General features: G+C 41.0%; 1 protein-coding gene across 1 annotated transcript; it reads left to right on the top strand.

The window, feature by feature from the left end:
* Window positions 1–2,810: 2,810 nt before the first annotated feature.
* On the top strand, window positions 2,811–20,891 carry LOC122400629 (paired box pox-neuro protein). The gene is made up of 5 exons (XM_043402172.1): window positions 2,811–2,823; window positions 9,646–9,866; window positions 18,374–18,620; window positions 20,068–20,236; window positions 20,384–20,891. The coding sequence occupies exons 1-5, from the start codon at window positions 2,811–2,813 to the stop codon at window positions 20,889–20,891; spliced, it is 1,158 nt and encodes a 385-aa protein (XP_043258107.1).
* The last annotated feature ends 311 nt before the right edge of the window (window positions 20,892–21,202 follow it).

The following is a 21,202-nucleotide window of genomic DNA, read 5'->3' as shown; positions in this document are numbered from 1 at the left end:
ATCAATTTCTAAAATCGATTCTCGATTCGTTCGACCTCCAAATACTGCTGAAACTTCTACACTTTTCTAATCATCCTAAAAAAGCCGATTATTTATTTTCAGAAGCAGTAAATACTGTGGTCGACAACAAGACTATTTTTAAAAGATTTCGATTTTGAAAATAGATTGCACTACGACAAAATAGCCTTGTAAATATTCATAGCCATCTCTGCCTAGACACAAGGGATGAAACTTCTGCTATTGTTACGTCGACTACGTTGGTAATTTTTTTAGCATAGGAAGATCTCGAGTTTTTTCCGTCTCGTATAAGGGAATTTAACGAGGAATCAATTTAATTAAAATAACGTAGACGCAATTGACCACCGTTTGCGCTCTTCTTTGTCGACGCCCTGATCGTACGATCGTCTCGAAAAAAGGGGAGCTGCGTTTCGTGCTGGAGCAGCTTTAACGAGTACCGCTTGACACCTTGAAATCGCTTCGTGACGGAATTTTAGTACCCGCGAACTTTACAAACACCATATACAGCAGGATCGAGTTTTTCGTGGTGCACGACGCCATAATAACTTTGCGCCGTCGATTTTCCAGGTCTTTGCACGAACGCGGGGCAAAACTACTCGGGTCGTTTTCTTGCCGGACGCGCGCCCGTATACGACATTCTCGACTTCTTGCACACCTTGAATTTTCACCGGTACACGTGATACACGTCCGAGTTCGCTACTCTCGATTCCTACTTCCTTGAAGCGAGGTGTAATTTTTTCCTCCCCGGGTCTCTTAAAAAAAAAATTAATAACATTATTCCATCGGGTCCGAGGTGCTTTCTAACAACAGAAGGCTGAACCATTCATCATAAATCGCGTAATTATTATTTTTCTTACGATAATTAAACATAACCCAACACGAAATCATGTCATTAATCAAAGAAATTTTTGTAAAAATAATACAGACAAATTTATTTAGGATAAAAACACGATAAAATTTCGATTATCCGAATGATATGGCTCCTCCTTCCACGGTCTGTCGTTCGATTTGCTTATTGCGACTGTAGTCGGGGATCGGTTACGCGATAAAAAGGAAAAAATGTCCAAGTAGGTCGCGACCAGAAAACTTTGAGAAACACTGCTTTCGAGACATCAAATTGCAAAGAATTCTGAAACAGTGCCCAAACCTTCGTACAACCCCGAACGTTTCGATCGAAACGATCGGATTCCGAATGTTTCGCGACGAATCAATCAGCGAGACGAAAAGGCCACGAAGTAGGGAATATTCCGTCGATACCGCGACCGTGCACCGTGTAACGTGTAATAGTTACATCAGATTAGGGGAGCAGGAGCGAGCGTGTAACCAGGCTTAATGCGTGGGTAGGCATCGAGTGGCAGGGGTGGAAGGTGGGCCCGTACTCATTGCACGTAACCGAGAAATACACCTGAAATTGTGGTACGCAGCCACCAACACAGCCGTGCAGCCATTTGCTGGTGGCCAACGGAGGCCACGACACGAAGGAAGCAAGGGTAACGAGGAGGAGGGGGCGGGTCGGGGATAGGGGCGGTTTGGTAATCGCGCATTAATTTGCATCACAAAGTACACGCCACCCGCCACGCTACGCACGCATTCCACGTAGTTTTCCGCTCCCGCTCGATCTCTTTGGAGTTCTCAAGCCGTTGCCGACACACCCACTCGATTAATCCTTTCAATTTCGCATTTTTTCCCAAAATACTCTCGAAAGACACCGCCATTGATAATTTCGACAAAGAGATCTCATGAATGAAATTAACCCTTTGTGCGCCACTGGCGCGCCGCTGTGGCGACACACTGAATATGTGACTCGATTCGAGTTTTATTTATGGTTACGCAAACTCAATTCACGAAACGAGGGAGTAGAATTTAAATTATAAATGAAATATTGAATGTACGTTTAATTTTATATCATTTTTAGTCTTGTTTATTACTGTGTAATTTGATTTTGTTCAAATTGTAAGCGTTTGTGCATTTTTGTGGGATGAAGAATATTTCTAATTTTTAGAAGCATAAAATTGCTAGTCGCTCAAATTAATAAAAAATTGGAGTGCAAAGGGTCAATATACGATCTTTGTAGGATAAAGGGACCAAGATGTATCGTTATAAGTACTAAATTATTAAATAAGTAGAATAGGTATCTCAGCCTAGGTTAGTAAATCCAAAATATTTATGTGATTCCGATGAGGGTGTTCTTCAGTATTCTCAATTTAAAAATAATAGGGGGTTGATATCAAAATATTGATTTATGTCTTGCAATCTTTCGATTCTATATTCAGAATATTTTCGATCGCCAAAAACATTGTATGTTTTTGTATGTCCATTGATTCTCAATTAAATGCCATCGTTATGTTTCCAGATACCTCGTGACTGTAATATGTAATATGTAATTTTAATAAACCGAAATATCAAGTAACGTGAACTCTGCTCGATGTCTTTCCGATCGTATTATTTTCGCGGAATGAGAATCACGGCCCGCTGTTGGTAATATTTTGCCGCGTGGTACGGTTGCATATTTAAGGGTTGCCATGTCAAGCGTCAAGCGCGCCCTTTGAATACATTTAAATTCATTAACAGTAAAGGCTACGTTCCCGTAAACTGCGCCGTACACATGCGACTAACGTATATACGTATACCGCAGTGTACGTACGAAATATAGGCATCGTTATGTTCTAAACACCAGCGAGTCGCAATAATTGCGTGCTTTAAAGAATCAACCGACGATTTTGCAATGATCTACATTCGTTAATGAGGCTCACCTTTCTGTTTCAGGTTATCGAGGAAATCCTTGGATCAATATGCCGCATACAGGTGAGTCCGCAAAAGTATGGATTAAACGAGCAGAGTACAGAGGTTTTAAACATTCTTACGTTTCACAAACAGACGCGAGAATGAACAAACAACACAATAATGTCTTTGTTATTTGCATTTCAAAATTTGTATACATATACAGGGTGTTCAACCACACCTAGGAAAAATTTTAATGGGAGATTCTAGAGGTCAAAATAAGACGAAAATCAAGAATACTAATTTGTTGATCGAGGCTTCGTTAAAAAGTTATAGAAACATTTCCGGCCACACAGTATACTTTCGGTAATGAATTTTTTTCTCGAAAGTGCGTAGGATTTCGGGGATATGCCTATTGACCAAAAATGATTGTAATTGACCCCTGCAACTAAACATAATTTTTCTAGAACGATTTGAAATGTTTTAATTTTGTCGACAAAGTCCACCTACTCGAATTTTTTTACGCGGAACACTGACTTTTTGTGCTCGTAAAACGCCGTAAGCGTAGTCGAGTCACCAAAGTATACATTCTTTAGCTACTCTCGCGACCCGTTAGTCTCTCGTATCGCCATGTTTATAGAAATCTTTTTCCCGGTATCGGTCCAGAGAACACGCTCCCGAAGTCCCATTAGAATTCAGACACAGTGTAAATAGAATTCGAATATCGTTGCCCATCTATATAGGAGTCAGAAGAATATTATCGGTCAGAAATATTAGCGGCGCTGATAGCCACGGCAGTACCTGCTTTCTGATTTATGCAACGACGTGGCTCGTCGTTATCGTTTCTCGGACATTTAGCACGAGGTCAGCTACCGTCGGCGAGATCAGAAGACGAGTCGTTCCGCGCAATCGACAGTAAAAATTAAAATCACTCTGCCACACCCCCTTGCTCCTCCATCCTCCATTTCTCTCTGTTTATCTCGCTTTCTCTGCCGCGTTCATTACGAGCTCGTATTTATCCTCCTTCTCCGCGAGCGTATCCGCTCTCGAACGATTGGCTCGAGGCGTCAGCTAAATTACGATTTGGAAGGCAGTTTGACAGTAATTAACGAAGAATTTTATACGGCGGATCGAGAGCTAAGATCTATGGGCCTGTTATTAAACGACTTTAATTACATCGCACTGTCCACCTCTCTCGCACCCCGCGTGCTCTTTCTCCTTCCCCTGTTCATTTTTCTCGATCCCGTGTCTGCCTGTGCTACAATGTTTCGAACGTACTTTGAATCAGAACAGAAATTACTTGTCTAATTTTTAAAAAACACGAATGACGACAGAGAACACGAATCTAGCAAAGCACACCCTGTATGTTGCATCCAAACATCTCCAATTATTAAAAATTATTTTGTACGCGCTTTGAATAGTATTAAAAAACCTATCTCTTGTAAAACAAATTTTTGACCAAACACAACGTGATCGTATCGACGAATTTATTTCACGATTTCCTCATGTATATGTCCAAGCTTACAAAATAACGTTTCCTATCTCCACCAGTCCACGTATTCTTCCAAATTCGACATGTTTTTTACTGCGAGAACGAGAATCGCAACAAGACTTTAATAACAATAAATTTCGTACTTTTCTTCCGTTATTTATATTCCCATTTCGTTTCAAACGTGAACTGTAAATAGCGTATTTCGCAAAACAAACAAGATGGACATTTCGCAGGTGTCTGGCACTACTGTCAAGCATAATTTTATTCAGGTAGCTGCTTACGTACCAGTAATAAATTTCCATTCGAATACAAATTTATCTGATTAAACAGTTATTTGTCTATTCTCATCGGAACATATAACACTACATAGTTTTCTTTTCTTGTTCTTCTTATATTTCTGATCTCATTAATTCCATAACGCTATTGCTTGGAATTTATACGTGTATAATCAATATACTAATAGTAATTTCTTGATTCCATTTGTACCTTTTTCATTTATTTATGATCTTTGGTTTCATTAACCCGATCATTACTCAGAACCAGTATCAAACCCGTGAGTAATTCCATTAAGTTACTTTTCCATTAGGAAGCAACGAAAAAAAAAGATACTAACAAATAATATCCGAGTATTTGATAATCAATCACTAATCGGATTACGTTTTGCCCGCCTCTGGTTTCAACTCGACGCAGTCTCATTGGCATCCTCGATGCCGCGCGAACGCTACGTCGAAAAGACAACGAGACGAAAAAATTTCACCGATTAACGAGCCAATTAGCTGTTAACACGATGCACCATCATTGGACGCCGTATTGCGGGGTAAATATCGATCGTACATTTCAATTACGGGATACATGCGATTCAGGATCGACTCGAGTTGCATCGCGTGTCCCCTCGTACGCGGAGGAGAGAGAGAAAAAAATCTGTTAGCGTAGATGGATCGTGATTACAGGTAGGCAGGTGTATAGTTTGGTTAGGGCCTAAATGGCAAGAACGATAGCGATCGCCCGTTGGCTCGCATTAGTTCGCTAATTCTAAGCTAACCATTATTATGTATCCAAAGATACACCCTTGCGGTCCTGACTACGACCCGTCGCATAAATATTTTTCTACCTCGCAATTTTATGGCCTGTATGGCGTTACGTGTCGGTATGCACAAGCCGGATTTCGGATGTTTCGTTTTCTTTTTCTGTTGCCCTGCTTCCCTTTCGATCTGTTTCTATCTTATCAGCCGCGTGCAATCCTCCGCGGAGAGTTCGTTCTTCGAATGGTAAACGAGCAATTAAAAGTTAGCAGTTCTCCGCGATAAGAGAGTCAATTTTTAAACACATTGCTCAACGCTCGTAAGATTTCACGTGAGTCTCAGAAAATGTATACAACCGTTGATAAATTTATATATTATCATACTTAGCGTTTTCTAACAGCGTTTCTCGAACCAGGGTTCACGAGTTCTCAGAAGATGCAATATTTTATTCTTATTAAGGGAGGCATTTAATCTGGGCTTTTTATCTAGAGTACTGAAAAGTCAGCAAACTTAATTACCCACACTTTAAGAACACACGTTTTTATAAAAGAAATCATTGAAAAAATTCATTAATTCAGCGTTTCAGAAACTACCCTTAACACGATGACTGCTATGTTTCTTTTAATTACTTGCAACAAACGTACCCTAATACTTATCAAATTTTGAATAACGTCACTATCATTGGGAATACTGTAAAATGTCAAATACATAATAGAGAACATTTCTATACATAGAAAACTAATGTGGCCAATCAACGTGTTAAAATAGAATTATATACGGGTTTCTTTAATAATCTCCGTAATAATTCGCGTGAATCAGACACGGACAAATATTTTATTTCGTCCTGGAAAATCATCTGCCAACGACAATTTGCAGTCGAAAGTAACGCTTTTCTGGCAACCGTTTCGAACCTGTCCAGCGATCTTCACGCTCGATAAATTTGCACCTTCGCCATCGGGTGGAAGAGAATCGCGGGAATCCGACATTTATTCGCGCAATTTCGCGTTTCGGCCGGAGATTTTTACACAGATAAGGAGACAACTTCCTGCTTCGTTTTTGCCGTAATAATAATTTGGCCCGCGGTCGCGTCGGTCTGTCGCTTTTCTGGCCGTGTGTAATTTCGGCCGATCCTCGGAGGCTGAAACAGGAAGCGACGCTCTTCTTGTCGTGTAGCGCCAAAATTAAAGGGAGGGGGAAGGAAAAAGTAAAGAAAAAAAAGATAAATAAAGAAGCGAAGGAAGACACATGCCCCGGTCGCCGACGGGATTTTTAAGGAGGCGAAATAATAATTGCCGATAAACCCGAATAAATCGTTACTTCGCTGTCGGATATCGCCAATGAATAACGAGGGATCGACACGCGAGAATTTCTCCCCTTTTCGATGTAATGTGCGCGTAATAACGTGCCGAAAAGTTTGTCGCCGCTGTCCGTGGAAAACCTTAAATCATCCATCGAAGGAGAATCCCCGCCAAACGTGGTTCTTTTGCTCGTAATTACTTTATTGCTTATCCTCTGTAAGTGATTCAGAAAAATACAGTATTTGCAAAAAGCGTAATTGTGGTAAAAGAAGCATGTTTATGAAATTCTTCTTTTAGATATGAATGCAATTTTAAAAAACGTAAATATTTATCGAAATCTCGTTTCATCGACGTTTCTCCTTGTATTTTGCCCCCGATCGCAATGTAAAAGTAATAAATTTTACTGCGACTAAAATTCAGTAGAAGCTTTAATGGAACGTGCAAGATTTATTGGAATATAAAATGAGTTAACGCGATCGTATATAACGGGCTGATTAAGTTATACTTGATCGAAAATTTTAGAAATATACATTGAATATTTAAATACGATCGATAAAACCAACAACTATTTCCCAATCGATTTATATATTTTTTTAAGGACACTGTTTAATTTAATATCTCACTTCGTAAGAGCATTGTAATACTATGAATTACAATGCTCGAAACTACGTCAAATTTTTAAGACATTTTTACCAAGTCATCTATGAAAACGCGAATCGCTGTCTTAGTCAAAAGGCCACTATCGAAATTTCTTCAAGGCGATGCTAAAATTCGCATAAATCTCCAATTTCCAACAAACTGGATCCGCTACTTCAATTTCGTTCCATTCTTTTTCGAGAGACACTCGTTTCCTCGATATATCTCCGTCGCGTGACAAGCACTCTCGCTCTCCGATTTTAATATGCAACACCTCGAACTATCGGCACGACGGGATTCGATAAAAGCCTAATAGCGCGAAGTTTCTCGAATTTTTCGCCGTCCCGAAGCGTGAAATCGTAGCCAAGCAGCGCAGTTGTGTGCGCGACGAGGAGACCCGGACTCCGCTTTGGGAATCGTAAAATCGTAATGCTCGGAATAAAAACGTCAATCGATCACCAATTTTATATCCGCGCGTTGAAAATCGTACAGCCAGATGGGTCGTGGTCGGCAGGCATTAAACCACGGAATAAAATTTGAGTTACGCCACTTTCGACGCGTCGCGTTCCGACGAAACGCGCGATCAGCTTCCGTGAGGGTAAAAGACCGAAAAGGTCCGTCCGTGGGACCAGCTAGGATATTAACTCGCCCATAAATCCTCCGGTGGCTTACCGGCCGCGAGAAGTCCCCTAATTCTCGAATCGTTTCGGTAGCCAACGATTACTTAACGGCATAATTATTACGGGAGAACGAAATTTCATGGAAATTTCTGTGATCGTCGATCGCCGCACAGCGGGATCACCGAAGCGTTAGAAAAACGCGACGAAAATTCAAATTAGCCAACTTTTTATTCCCTGACTACAGTAATACTTATTCTTATCCTATTATTCCACAATTCTAATTTAATAAAATTGTTTTCTTCTATGCTAATTAATTTGTCAACTGTAAGATTTGTGACCCAATTTAGAAGTAAATAATATTAATAAATTTAATGCTATGTCCAAACGTTTTTAGCGAGTAAAGTGGAGAACAATTATTATGTTTTCAACAAACCCACACACAAAGTTTTGTAACAAAAAAGAAAGCGACGGGGATTATTAACCGATTAGCAATACTTCCTCTGTTTCGTTCGAAAACAGTCGAGGAGGTAAAGATGAAGGAAGGAACCGGGGCCCCCCGGTAATTTCATTTCGCGTTGAATGCGTGAAAAATTGTTAAGAACCATAATTCGTGAGCATCGAAGGAACGACTGGAAATTAGCGGAAAACGATTTCGACCAATATTCCGTACGGCCGTTCCTCTTTCTGTCTGTCATCGTCGTCCGACATCCGCCGGCGGAACAGAAAATAATTATACGTCTCCGTTTTCCGGAGAGACGCATGCAAGAATGTCGGACGATTCTTTCTCGAGGACATCCCACTTACCAATGTTATTAGAGGGCACGAAAAAGCATCTGCCCCTCTGCTCCACCCTAAACCGTGTACGCGTTATTAGCAGATTATTCCTATTTCGGTGTTCCATGTGCTCGAAAACGATCAGCCGAAAGGAACACCTGCATTTCAGCAATACCTTCAATCATTTCGTTACTTCGAGCTAATCATTTAATTTAAGTAATACCGGGGTGCATGCTCGTTCATCGAACACTTTTTTATAATTGCAGCAATACTGATCTCGTTAATACAATCCGCGTTAATCTACATGCCTAATTTTCATTATTTATGGTGCAAGCATCTACCAACCCTTAAAATCACCGAACGAGTACATGCAAGTAGTAGAGTTTAATAATATATACTCCAGAATATATCGAAGCAATGATACCAAAGTTAATGATAAGAATAGGAATTTCAATTTTACCAATTAATTTGATTTCTTTTTATAACAAATAATACTGTTCCACAACTTATTAATTGGATTCTAATCACGCGCGTTAGATTTATCGACTCTAATAGTTACTTGCAATAGTAAATATACTCGTCTGACCAGTGCATACGAATCTAAATATATGTATATAATTTGTTCGATAAGGATGAAAGGTTTCTAATATCTCTTCGAATTGATTAATTCGTTTATTAAATATTGTGAACGAAGAAAATAAATTTCGTATCAATAAAACTGATTTCCACTTTAAATAATGGCCATACATATTCAAGTATCATTTTTCGTATGCAGGGTGGTCGGCCACCCTGTATATTGTCAGTGATGGATTCAGGAAAGCTCAAAAAGGAGAGTTAACAAAAAATCACAAAAAAATTTTCATTCATTATTAAAATTTTTTTTTATTAATAAGGAAAACTTAAGCCTCTATAACCCTCCTCCCCTCTATAAATACTTGCTATTGTGCATAGGTAATTTGAGTAAAACGGACTAGGAGTTCACTGATAACAAACTAATTGGATGTTACAGTAATCGAAGATGACTGACTGAAAGTGTTTATAGCAATCAACCATTTATTTTTCAGGTCAAGCGGGAGTTAATCAATTGGGTGGTGTCTTTGTTAACGGGAGACCATTGCCCGACTGCGTTCGACAGAGAATCGTGCAACTTGCTTTGGTCGGCGTGAGACCTTGCGATATCTCGCGACAGCTTCTGGTTTCCCACGGATGCGTATCGAAGATCCTTACGAGATTTTACGAAACAGGGAGCATTCGACCAGGAAGCATCGGTGGAAGTAAAACAAAGGTGAGTGCAATCCCTTAACATCTGATTACCCTCAACATGACATTAATACAAGCAGTTCGATAAGGTTATCCTGAATATTATAATCCCTTATTTTTATAACGTACTTCTGGCGTTCAATAATTATGTGGTTCGTTGTTAAACATAAATTACAATGGTCGTAGATAATAAGAGGGCTATGAGACTTCCGGGTGTAAACTAGTGTAAATTGCATCTACTTGGAAACCGTCGTCAAACGTTGAGAAATTTGTAACATGAAGAATACCGTCGTCTTTTGGGCCTTCGTCGATATTTAGACAGTTAATTTGATCAAATACTTCGTTAATAGTTGTGAAAATCCGGTTAGGTTCTCTACTCCATCGTATACGTTCCAAGTATCACGGTTAAATAATAATCCTAGCGAATAATAGCCGTGAAGAGGTTGGGGAAACGGAGACGGTGTATCAAACATGGCGCCGAAGACGGAAATCGACTCGGGTCGTTCTAACCCTAACTATCGAGACGCAATTACGGATGCCACTACGCGAGCGACAAAAAACGTAATAAACGAAGGAAGGACGTGTGCGTTATGGGGCGGTGACCCTGATGAGAGCAAGAGAAAGAAGGAGAGAAAGACCAAAGAGAGCGAAAGAACGCGGCTCCGAAGTCATTGGGCCGAAGCGGCGCTGATGTGATTTTAAGTAAGGGCTGCGCGAGCCGACAGTGTTCGCAATTATCCAAACACCTTGCAGCGGCGTGCATTTGCATAATTTCATGGCTTTGCACGGTTTTCTTGGTCGCGGCCTCACTGTCGCGCGGAATTATCGGTGCCCGGTTGGGATCCGCGCGGAACGACGCCAGTCAGAGAGCAATCACAGGATATCGGGATCGTAAAGGCGATCGTTCCGTCCGAAAACGAGTCGAATTAGAAGCACTTACCGGTCTTTAGACGCTCCGTTACAAGAAAAGTGAATAACCCTATGGACGCGCGACACGCGGCTTTAACGCGTGTCGGATTTGAATTTCAAATTCTTTGTTTACGACGCCGCCTACCTGCGCGCAATTTCCCCGCGATTTACGATATTAAAAACTTTCATTGAATCTCTGCCCTCCCTAACGAGCTCCCGGGAAGATTGAATTGATCAGTCAATTACGATCGGGGTGGATCGGTGCCGGTGACACGGCGGAACGTGGTCGTGAGATGGCTCGATGCCTTCCAACGTTTATGGCAAACGTTTCCACTCGTTTCTACGGGCAATTTTATCCAACGGAGACTCCGGTTTTGTTATTACTCGAGATTAATAATTGCAATATTTTTGTAGGCGATTTAAAAAGTGCAACTGCTTCTATTCTATGTCTATATGAACAAATAAACTATAGCCGAGTGTCACATTAGGTGTGATATATTATTCGGGGTATTCAATCGTCCCAATTTAATAAATTTCAAAACTCTAAATCTTACTTGTGATTTGCTGAAATTAATGTATTTGCTCATCTTCTATAATGAGAATATGGTAATTATTTACATTAGCGAACACTTCGCCGACAAGCTTTGACCTTGACATATGATATATACGGGTGAGAGTATCGATTAATTTTTTCAAATGTTTTAATCGACGATCTTTTATGGTTTTCAAGATAGCCATCAAAAATAAAAATATACTAGGAAACGAGAAACAGAACCCATAAACTTGCGTGCATCCAATCTTCAGCAAATCGTTAAAATCTGAATATACCTTTCAAATCGGGTGATCTATTTGGTCGTGATAAAACAATTATATTACTCATAGCAAAACAATCTTTAACGGCGGATTCTGACAACTCCATAATTTATTCCTATCAATTCTTTTTTTAAATAATTATATTTGAAACACCACCTGAGCATCACCATCGTGTTCCCATTTTCTCTCCTGCAGTATATTTCATCCTTCACACGTAATTTATCACAAAGTTAACGTTGAATTCCATTTCTTAAAATCAAATATCCTGTTCACGACTATCTCAATTTTTAGCAAACTCGAAACACACTAAACCAATCAAAGAAATATCCCTCTTTGCGCTTGCAAACATTCATGCAGTTCGCAAAAAGCTTGCAGTTGGCAAAGTGTTAAGATACTTATAAATTTAACGCGAGTTGTGCTTTTTCGGTGAAGCCTTTGCCTATCGGAGACGCGTCTCTTTCCCTGATGTTGCGAAACGGCGCTGCAGAAAATTGCGACATAACGAGTTCCGGCGCAACGCAACAATGATACCTTGTACACAGCACGTTGCACGGGTTCGATAGGTAATCAAGGGCCACGGGGTGGCGAGGCGGATTATCTTCCTCCAGATGAATCTCGCGGAACGACGTACGAATGCGGCCCGACAAAGAGGACGGGCCGTGCGTGTTGTATTACGCGTGTGACGTCACTAATGACAATATAATTGCACGCCGCGCACATACACGGAGTGTTTCTTGCGATTTCGTCCGTGGCTGGAACACGCGGCGCGATCACGGATTCGGCTTAATGAATTTATTTTAATAACGTCGGCCATCGTGCAACGACCTCCGGCGAATTGCGACGGGGGCTCGAGCTCTCACCCCGGGGTTCTTTACGGTGGAAACCTGAAGAGCGTATTTAAATTCTGACTGTGCGCGGGTACGATCACGAGCGCATGTAAACGATCGTCATCAGCGGCCATTATTGCGCCGTCTTCGTTTTGTTCCGGTCGGCGCAAAAATAGTCGAGCCGGCGGATAACACAATTTCCACTAGAACTATATAAGCTTCGATTCGATTGCCCCTTTGTGCACTAACTGGATTAACAGACTAATACTTTGTCGGACGGGCCAGTGTCCGGCGGCGTCGATGTCGCGTGCGCGAAAAGAATAATATGGGAGATTTCAACGCCCGCGAAAGAACAGTGTTGGAAAGCGGTTGGGAGCAGTAGGCGCTCTCGGGGGAGTTCCATTGTTCCACAAACATCCATTTTTTGCCCATTAAATTCTCCTTACACGTAACAAGACAAGACCAAACCCCGAACAAGAACACTTTCTACATCGTATTCAACGCTAGGTTGTAATTTGTTCGTGTTGAATTCGATACTGACACAATGAGATACAGTCGAAACATTAATAATAACGAAGCTTCTAATAAAACTGTAATTTGGTAACGATCAACTAACGTAGTAATTGCAATGGATTAAAATTGTATGCAACGGTCACCGGCAGTTGAATTTTACTGCGTCGATATCATTAAAAATTTGTAACGGATATTCGAAATTCCTTTAAAGTGTCTGAAAGTTCCATAATTTCTCCGATTCATTCTGGTCTGTGAACACTAAATATGAACAAAAAACTCACGTAATTATATAATGAATATACTTGGAACTCTTAATTGCACGGTAGTTTTAAATCGGTCGCCTTTTCTCGAAAGTTGCTTTTAGCACTCTCTTCCGCTTCGGGCAACAGAAGAAAGGTGGCCCAAATTTTTGCCGTGTAACGAAAGGTAAATATAGACTGTCGAAAACCTATGAACCGCCGTTTTAAGTGCACTGTGTAAAAGACCAGCCACTACGTAGATTTAATCTTACCACTCAAAGTAGTTCGAGTCGTTGGTATATCAGACACGTTCCCCAACTATCGTAAACAATACCTAATTCGATTCTGTCGATGGCGCGGTATCTTTTAGCCGTAAAATTAAGAAAAATGATATATTTTTTGTAACGATTGCCAAAACTTGTAGAAAACAAAATGGTGTGAGTCAAAACTTCTGCCAACTATAACTATACCAGTATTATGACATTGTCGTGAATATTTTTATTTTATTAATGATCAAAAGACACGTTTGCCGATAAAACGGCTAAAAATGTCGACAGAACTTCAGAAGCATCGATAATAATCATAAAAATTCCAAGGAACGGGCGAGAAAATTATATATTCATGGCAAAAAAAAAAAGGAAAGACAAACATAAATTAAGTCAGTTTCTGGTAGTCGAGTCCCGATCAAATTCATTTATAGATAGCTCTTGCACGTTCGTGGAAAGTCACGCTCGTTAAGACAGCGTCATTATTTTCCAATCGACCGATTAATATGCGAATTAATTGTCAAACTATCGTCGATCTACACGTGTTCTCGGTACGGTATGTAACGTTTTCGAAGCGTGTCCTGGTACTTTCATCGTTATCTCTGGCCATGTACGTGCTCGAACCGGCGCGATACGCGTCGGATAATGGACTCCCATCACGGCAGAGGAAATTGTCTCATGAAAAATGTACGCCCCGTCGAAGCACCGATAATAAAGTGGAACGTCGAAGCCGCGAGAAAATCGCGCAATCTTCGTCCCTGTCTTCTTTTTCTGTGTTTGTTTAACTGGCCCTTTCACAGGTGTTCCGATCTTTCAACCCCCCCATTCGCCGTGTCTAAAAGTTTTGATTGCCGTTCATTTATGGAAAAATTGTGGCGACTTTCCTGGAACGTATGCCCTTTTCGACGATACCAAATATTACCGGAATTAACGCGGCAAAGTATAGCGTTGCAATGAAAATTACAGATGTCGTATACGTAAAAATATTGAATTTAGACAGGGGGTAGGATATTCTTAAGGTACAGAAAATTATATAGTCTTCAGGGGGGGAGGGTATGGATCATAAATTACATATTATGCAGTACGAGTATGAAACTATAAATCTTCCTCTCGTAGTACGTTTCTAAGTATCCTTTTTGCCTCGCTTTAATCTTTTCGATTGGCTTCTTTTCGCGCACTCAAATGTGACCAAACAGATCATTAATTGCTCAAAACAAAATTAAGAAACATTTGCTTTTGCAACATCAATCACAAACAGAACTTTATCAATAATTTTTAAGTGGAAGAAAGTTTAGATTGGCAATCAGACTATCGCGTAAAGAAATTAAATTAATTTTTTCTACGTGAATTACGTTCTTTTAATACACAACTGTTCTAGGCACGCGCGCACGTATTTAATTCTAGACGTAAGAAACGTTCTACAGCGTGAAATCTACGCGTTAAGCGGACTTCTCTCCAAGAAAGTGTCATAAATATTCTCGCATGTGGACATTCGTTTTCTCGACGATTCTCGTTCGTCGATCGGAAGCTTTTCCATTTATCTGGTAATTAAGATCTCACGCGAACACGATGGCGATCCCTGCTCGAGCCTTCTAACGGATAGGTATTTATTTCTCGATGAATGATTTAGTAATAGCTGATGAAACGTCACGGAACAACGAAAACAAACAGCGACAAATCGCGCGAGGATAATCTCCACATATATAGACAGTACTTCATTAAGTACGTACGCGACTATGGGAGTGAATTCAACGAAAATAACAAACGAAGTTTGTGTAAACATTTGTCCTCCCTAATTTCCAAGTAAAATTATTTTTCGCGTTTTAATTGTCTTCGTTGCTCATTCTACTTGGACATTTACGACTAACACGTAGTACGATATCTACGTACGTCTAGACAATTTGTAACAGTACTTTCCATAAAAGCTACTTAACAATTATAATATTAAAATAACTACACGTTGGAAATAATGTTACACAAACTTCTGTACTATTTGTACGAACTTTTATCTTTGAAAATATCTACGCATGAAATATCTTTTGGAGGAGTTGTGTTCCATAGTTGTGAGCCTTACGACTCAAAATAAAATTAAGGAAAAGCTTCGAAACTTACGAAGAAAACTACTCTTTAAGAATATTTCTCGTCAAAACCACGATGGTAGGTGGTAATAGGGAAATTACGTCATTAAATTTATTTAGAGTAAAAAACGATTCGATAAAACTTATCGAGAAAGGAAGTGGAGGAACCGAGTGGGGCTACCAGAAAGACGTTAAGACATGTCCTCGTACGTCTTATCATCGGGAGCAGCTCGAATAACCGTGGACAGTGGTGGCAGGCCTTCGCCAGTAATTACTGGTCAACCTGTTCGATAGTTTATGTTATCTAACGTTTAGCGCCAGATGTCTGTCCGGCTTGGCCAATTTCCTTTGTGGTGCTTGGCGCACGCACACAGAAAAGGCACCGGCGATCGTCAGGCGTGTACATGTCGCACCACTCGAGGGTACGCGATGCAACGCGAAGGGTTAGGCATTGGGACACGTATACCGTGGGTCGGGGTAATTGTGGAAATGACGACGGAAGTGTCAGATTAGAATCTGAGATGCTCCCGGGAGCACGCGATGGTTGTCCTAACCCCTGAAACTATTAGGCGGACGGCTCGACTACCCCCTTAAACGCTATGACCACCAGTGGTGCTCCCATATCGGTGCCATTCAATGGACATCGCCGCTCTTGCTATCGTCGTGTCACCATTGTTACGTAGTACATGGAACGCGGCAAAGCACTGTCCCCGGTTAACTGACTGTAACGCTTCATTCAGGGTATGACGAGAGTTTTGATTGCAAATATAATAGAAGGAATGGAAAATGAACATCTCAGTCCCGAAACATTAGAATATTATAACTGTTCGTTTCGCCTGATCGTCAACAACAAATTTCACCGAGCAAATTGAGCGTTCGTTCCAGCAACATGGAAGCAAATTTAAAAGACACGGCTACGAGAGGAACGCGTTTAAAGTTTCGCGTGCGCATCTAACGTGCAGGTAGATACGTTTATCGGCACTTAGCTTTAATCTGCGATTCGTGCATCGACGTCGCGCATCGCCTCTACCGAATAGCTGAAAGTGATCCCCGGCAAAGAGGTACGCGCAGAAAATGCACGCCCCCCGTAACCATATCGTTCTCTCGCTGCCCCGTGGTTGCCCCCTCCCCCCTGCCCAGAAAGAAATCGGCGATCTCGAAAATCTGTACGCCGCATAACATTTCCATCGCGTTAGCATAAAATTAACCAGAGGGGTCCCGGCGTTCATTAGCAAGTCAAATGAACTTCGCACGGATTGAGCACCACTGGGCCCGGGCCCCAAGTTCGTGGGCCCCCGGTTACCAAAGAACGGAACACGTCTGCGAGAGCAGATGAGCCCGCCTCCTCGGTAAACCGGGGCTAAACTGTAATAAAGCGCGGGTACGCGTTACCCACCTACCTTTTGGGACCATCCCGTTATCTGATTCACGGGCCCCGAACGTTCTTCACCTGTGAACGACATATGGCCGCGCGCGCCGCCGCTCGCTGCCCATTCCGACGACAGTGTGACCACTTGCGCGTTAATTTGTCGATGAGATAACGCCAACTACCGACTGGGTGGAAAAAATGACCGGGTTAATGATCGGCAACGGTTGCAACGGTCCTACCACTTCCGCGACGATGGCCGCCGCGAACTTACGACGATCGAACAAGTGATTTTTAAGCCCAGGAAGCAATGATTGAAACGATTTCAAACTGTTATATATCGGTTCTAGCCTATATTTCGATTACGATAACTCAAAAAAAAATCTTTAAAACGTTTGAAGATACAGAAGAATGTTGTAAGATAATTTTATTCATTTGTTATGCAATGACGCGTCTTGTTGAATCAACGTACATACGAACGCGTATTTACGTTTATTTGTACAGAAGAGATGCGTCGATAATGTTTCACGTAAGATTCTGCAGGTGGTGAATTTAAATTTCTGTTATTTAAAGCATGGTTTATCTCGATCAGTTTGCAAAGAAGTCAAACATGCACATGTGTTTAGCTCCGACAATCTTATCGTCGTATTATCATTGATAGCCACAGTCGAGCTAAAGAGGATCGGAAAGAGGAATCGTGTAGGTAAAATCGATGAAACTCGAAGTACAACATTGAGCCGATAACATCGTGTTATATCTCGACAAGAATCACAATCATCAGCGTTTACGTTTCGAAAATAACCGCGATATGGATCACCCCTTTCGTGAACATCAGGTGGTAGGCTCGCAACATTGTTTCAATCCCTTCGTCGTTCGTGTACTTACTCCTTCGTATTATCTGAAAGTTTTAACGATTCCCAAATTTGGCACTCTTAATTGCAACGTCAAGATCTCTTTAGACCGTTGAGTTACAGCCGTTCACAAAATCGTTGAAGACAAGAGCAATTTACGAAATTCCAGGCAATTATTTTCACAATGAAGAAGTTAATTTTCTACCGGTGGAGGTCTGAAGAATCAAGTTTATAGAATGTAATAAAAAATATATTTCTTTAAGATTTCATAATTGGGATTCAATATCGCTAAAAGAAATACGACAGATTTGTTTTGATTTCTTCATTGAGAACCATAGATTGGCGTCATAATACCTTACTTTTCAATCATTTTGACACAGATTATGACACAACGAATTTTAATTGCATTTTGGAAGATCTACTTTACAGAGAAAAACTTTTCTACGACAACTAACATATTTATAAGCACACGTAAGACGAAGAATTAATACTTGAAAACATGAACGATATCTACAATTTGTTGTAGTAATTTTTAAACATTAACGAGATTACCACCTGATTTTATAATTGCCATCTTACAGTTTGAATTTACGCGATGTTTCAAAAAAATGCTAAATGAATTTTAGTTTTTCGCGCGATTATCGTTAACAAACGATTGTTACTTTTGCAGCAAGTGGCCACGCCCACGGTTGTCAAGAAAATCCTACGAATGAAACAAGAACAACCGACGATGTTCGCCTGGGAGATTCGTGAGCAACTCGCCCGGCAAGGAGCCTGCGATCCACAAAGTTTACCCTCTGTCTCTTCTGTAAATCGGATTCTGCGAGGCGGAGGTCTTCACACCGATCACGCAGGGATCGAAAGCGGATCATCGAGCACGTACACTTCGCAAGTTTCGTCAAACGTCGCTAACAGAGGTAAGAATATACTTTATATCGTATAATATGCAAGAAAATTGTTTTATATTTCCATGCAAATAAGATACGTAGGATCATAAAATGGAAGGACAGCTATAAAAGTAAACACGTTACGAACTCGTATGCAAGTTAAGTCAATTTTACAGACTCGTCCAGAGATATCATTCGTTCTCACATGTTTTTCTTATTTTGTAAACTCTATTCGTGTACACGTGATCGTTCATATTATTCCCCGAAGATAATTGTAAATGTAACTTGAACTCTGAAAGTCCAAATTGTACCCGAAGAGCAAAAACTAAATTTAATTTAATTATGAACTATGTTAAATTCATGAAGTAATAAATTGAATAGACTATTGGAAGAAGAGCCAAATAGTCGGTATTTTTCGAGTTTCGTGAGTCATTATGCGAAGGAAAGCTGCGTTGCGAGTGCGCCATTACCGGCTAATGATCCCCTAAACATCTGTCCGGATCGTGGAATCACTCTCGGCACTTTTTGCATTGTTTTGACCCTTTTGCCGTCGCCACAGTTCGGTCCCATAGACAAGAAACGAAGGTGAAGAAAAAGGAGAACACGAACGTTCCAGAAATGCAACAATCGCGATCGCGGGGAACAGGGAGGGGAAAAAGAAAGACACGAAGAAAGGGAAAGCGTGCCAGGCGAGGATGATAGAAGAAAAAGACGAGGAATTCGAAAATACCCTCTGGCCGATTGACTCGTCAGCGAGCTGCCGCGAGACGATCGACACGCAACCCCTTAAAGGAACTTCGAATTCGCCTCACAATTTGCCTCGTTTATTCCGTAAATTATCTATAACGTTGCTTCTTTTTCCACCGTTGGAACTGCATCACGAAATTCGAGTTGCAGCGAAATAATCTGACTCCGCCTTAGTTATATTTAATGTGCATCGGGTTAAGAGATTCATTCGCGTTCCTCAAACTATACTAAAAATACAACATATTATCAACTGTACTCTTTTAACAAACGTAAACGTGAAACAGCATCCACTTATCATTTATCAAATTCAAATTGTTCGTAATGGCAAAATTAAAAATCAGATTATCCAACCTAACTTATTATTTATATTACACAATTTACTAAAGCTTTAATCATTGATTAAACACTTTTGCTGAATTTCTGGCTGCGTCATTGTGATATAGTTCGTCTTTTCCTTCTATTGAAACTAACGGGATTGAAAATGAACTATTAAAAATAAATCTGGGACACTTCATACTCTTTTCAAGTAATATGACTGTATAGACCGATAACCGGTTCTATAATGAACACAATTAATCAGAGTTAGTGTTTTGCTTAATATGTTTTAAACTCATTTTGTACGTACAAAAACGGTCACCGTTATTGAAGATAAGACGCATAAGGATTTAATACTCCTAAAATAGCTACACATTATACAGTTTCTCATTAATGCGTTACATTTTATTTTCAGAAGCTCTGATGAGAACGGATTATCAACTATTTTACCCGGGAGCTCTTGGACCACTACATATTTCCACAACTTCCGGTAACACTAGCGCGCCATCGTGGAACCCAAGCTTCTACTCGTCCCTCTATCAAGCGACAACGCTTCACTTGCATCACGGAATGCAATCATTCTCGTAAGCATTTACATTTTTTGGTCGACTTCCGCTGACATTCCAACGACCTTTCTTTTACCTAACACATTTTGATTAACTTTCGCGTGCAGTGTATTTACGATTCTGGTCGAGACAGGTAAACTGAGGAAAATAATGTATTCTTTCCAGATCGTTGGACGTCGAGCGTCTGTCAGAACAGAACGGGTCGACGAATCAGGTCGAGCTGAAGTCCAGCTCGAGTTCGATGGCAGGAAGCGACGATTCCCTGGACAAAAGCGACCTGGACGAGAACACGGAGTCCCAGGACCACTACAAGCCTTTCCAGAATTCCCCGATAATACTGGAGCTCGGTCAGAAGATTGGCAGCGACCGTAGCGCTTTCGTCAGACACAGTACATCGGGATCGTCTGGGAGTCCAGAGAATCGGCAGAGTCCCCCGCCAATCAGCAATGAGAAACAGAAAACCGGGTCACCGCGAATCCTGGGGACAGGACACGAACAGTGCGCGACGGCCAAAGAGACGGCGATCGAGGGAAGGCCGATGCAACCTCAGAGAAAGAAGAACCCCTACTCGATAGAGGAGCTCCTGAAGAAGGACGAGAGCAAAACCACCTCGAAGAGGCCGAACGTCGGTGTGGTGCAACCCTGCGGAATCGTCCTCAACAAAGAGATCTGAAGGACTCGAACCGGGCAAATCCTCTAAACAAAACGGGGATATTGTCTAGCGATAGAGGCTAAGCTGATTGTCTAGATTTTGGTGGATCTTCGCGGGAACGTCGCGGATATTTACGCGTTGTAGACATTTCTCGAAAAGAAAATAGTGGCTAGGACATAGAAGCTGTATAGTTCGAAGAGTCGCTGACGAAACAACCCCAAGATAGTGATCTAAGACTACGTTTGTATTTGATATTTGTGAATCTGGATTTCTCGAGTGTGTCGGTGTGAAATATTTAAACGTGTAAATCGGTACTTTAGTAGTTTGATAGT

This window comes from Colletes gigas, unplaced genomic scaffold, assembly GCF_013123115.1.
Source record: "Colletes gigas isolate AHSC1104 unplaced genomic scaffold, ASM1312311v1 Colletes_gigas_Sc00019, whole genome shotgun sequence".
Lineage (NCBI taxonomy): Eukaryota > Metazoa > Arthropoda > Insecta > Hymenoptera > Colletidae > Colletes > Colletes gigas.
The sequence above is the reverse complement of the archived record's forward strand: the minus strand, read 5'-3'. Positions and strand labels throughout refer to the sequence as shown.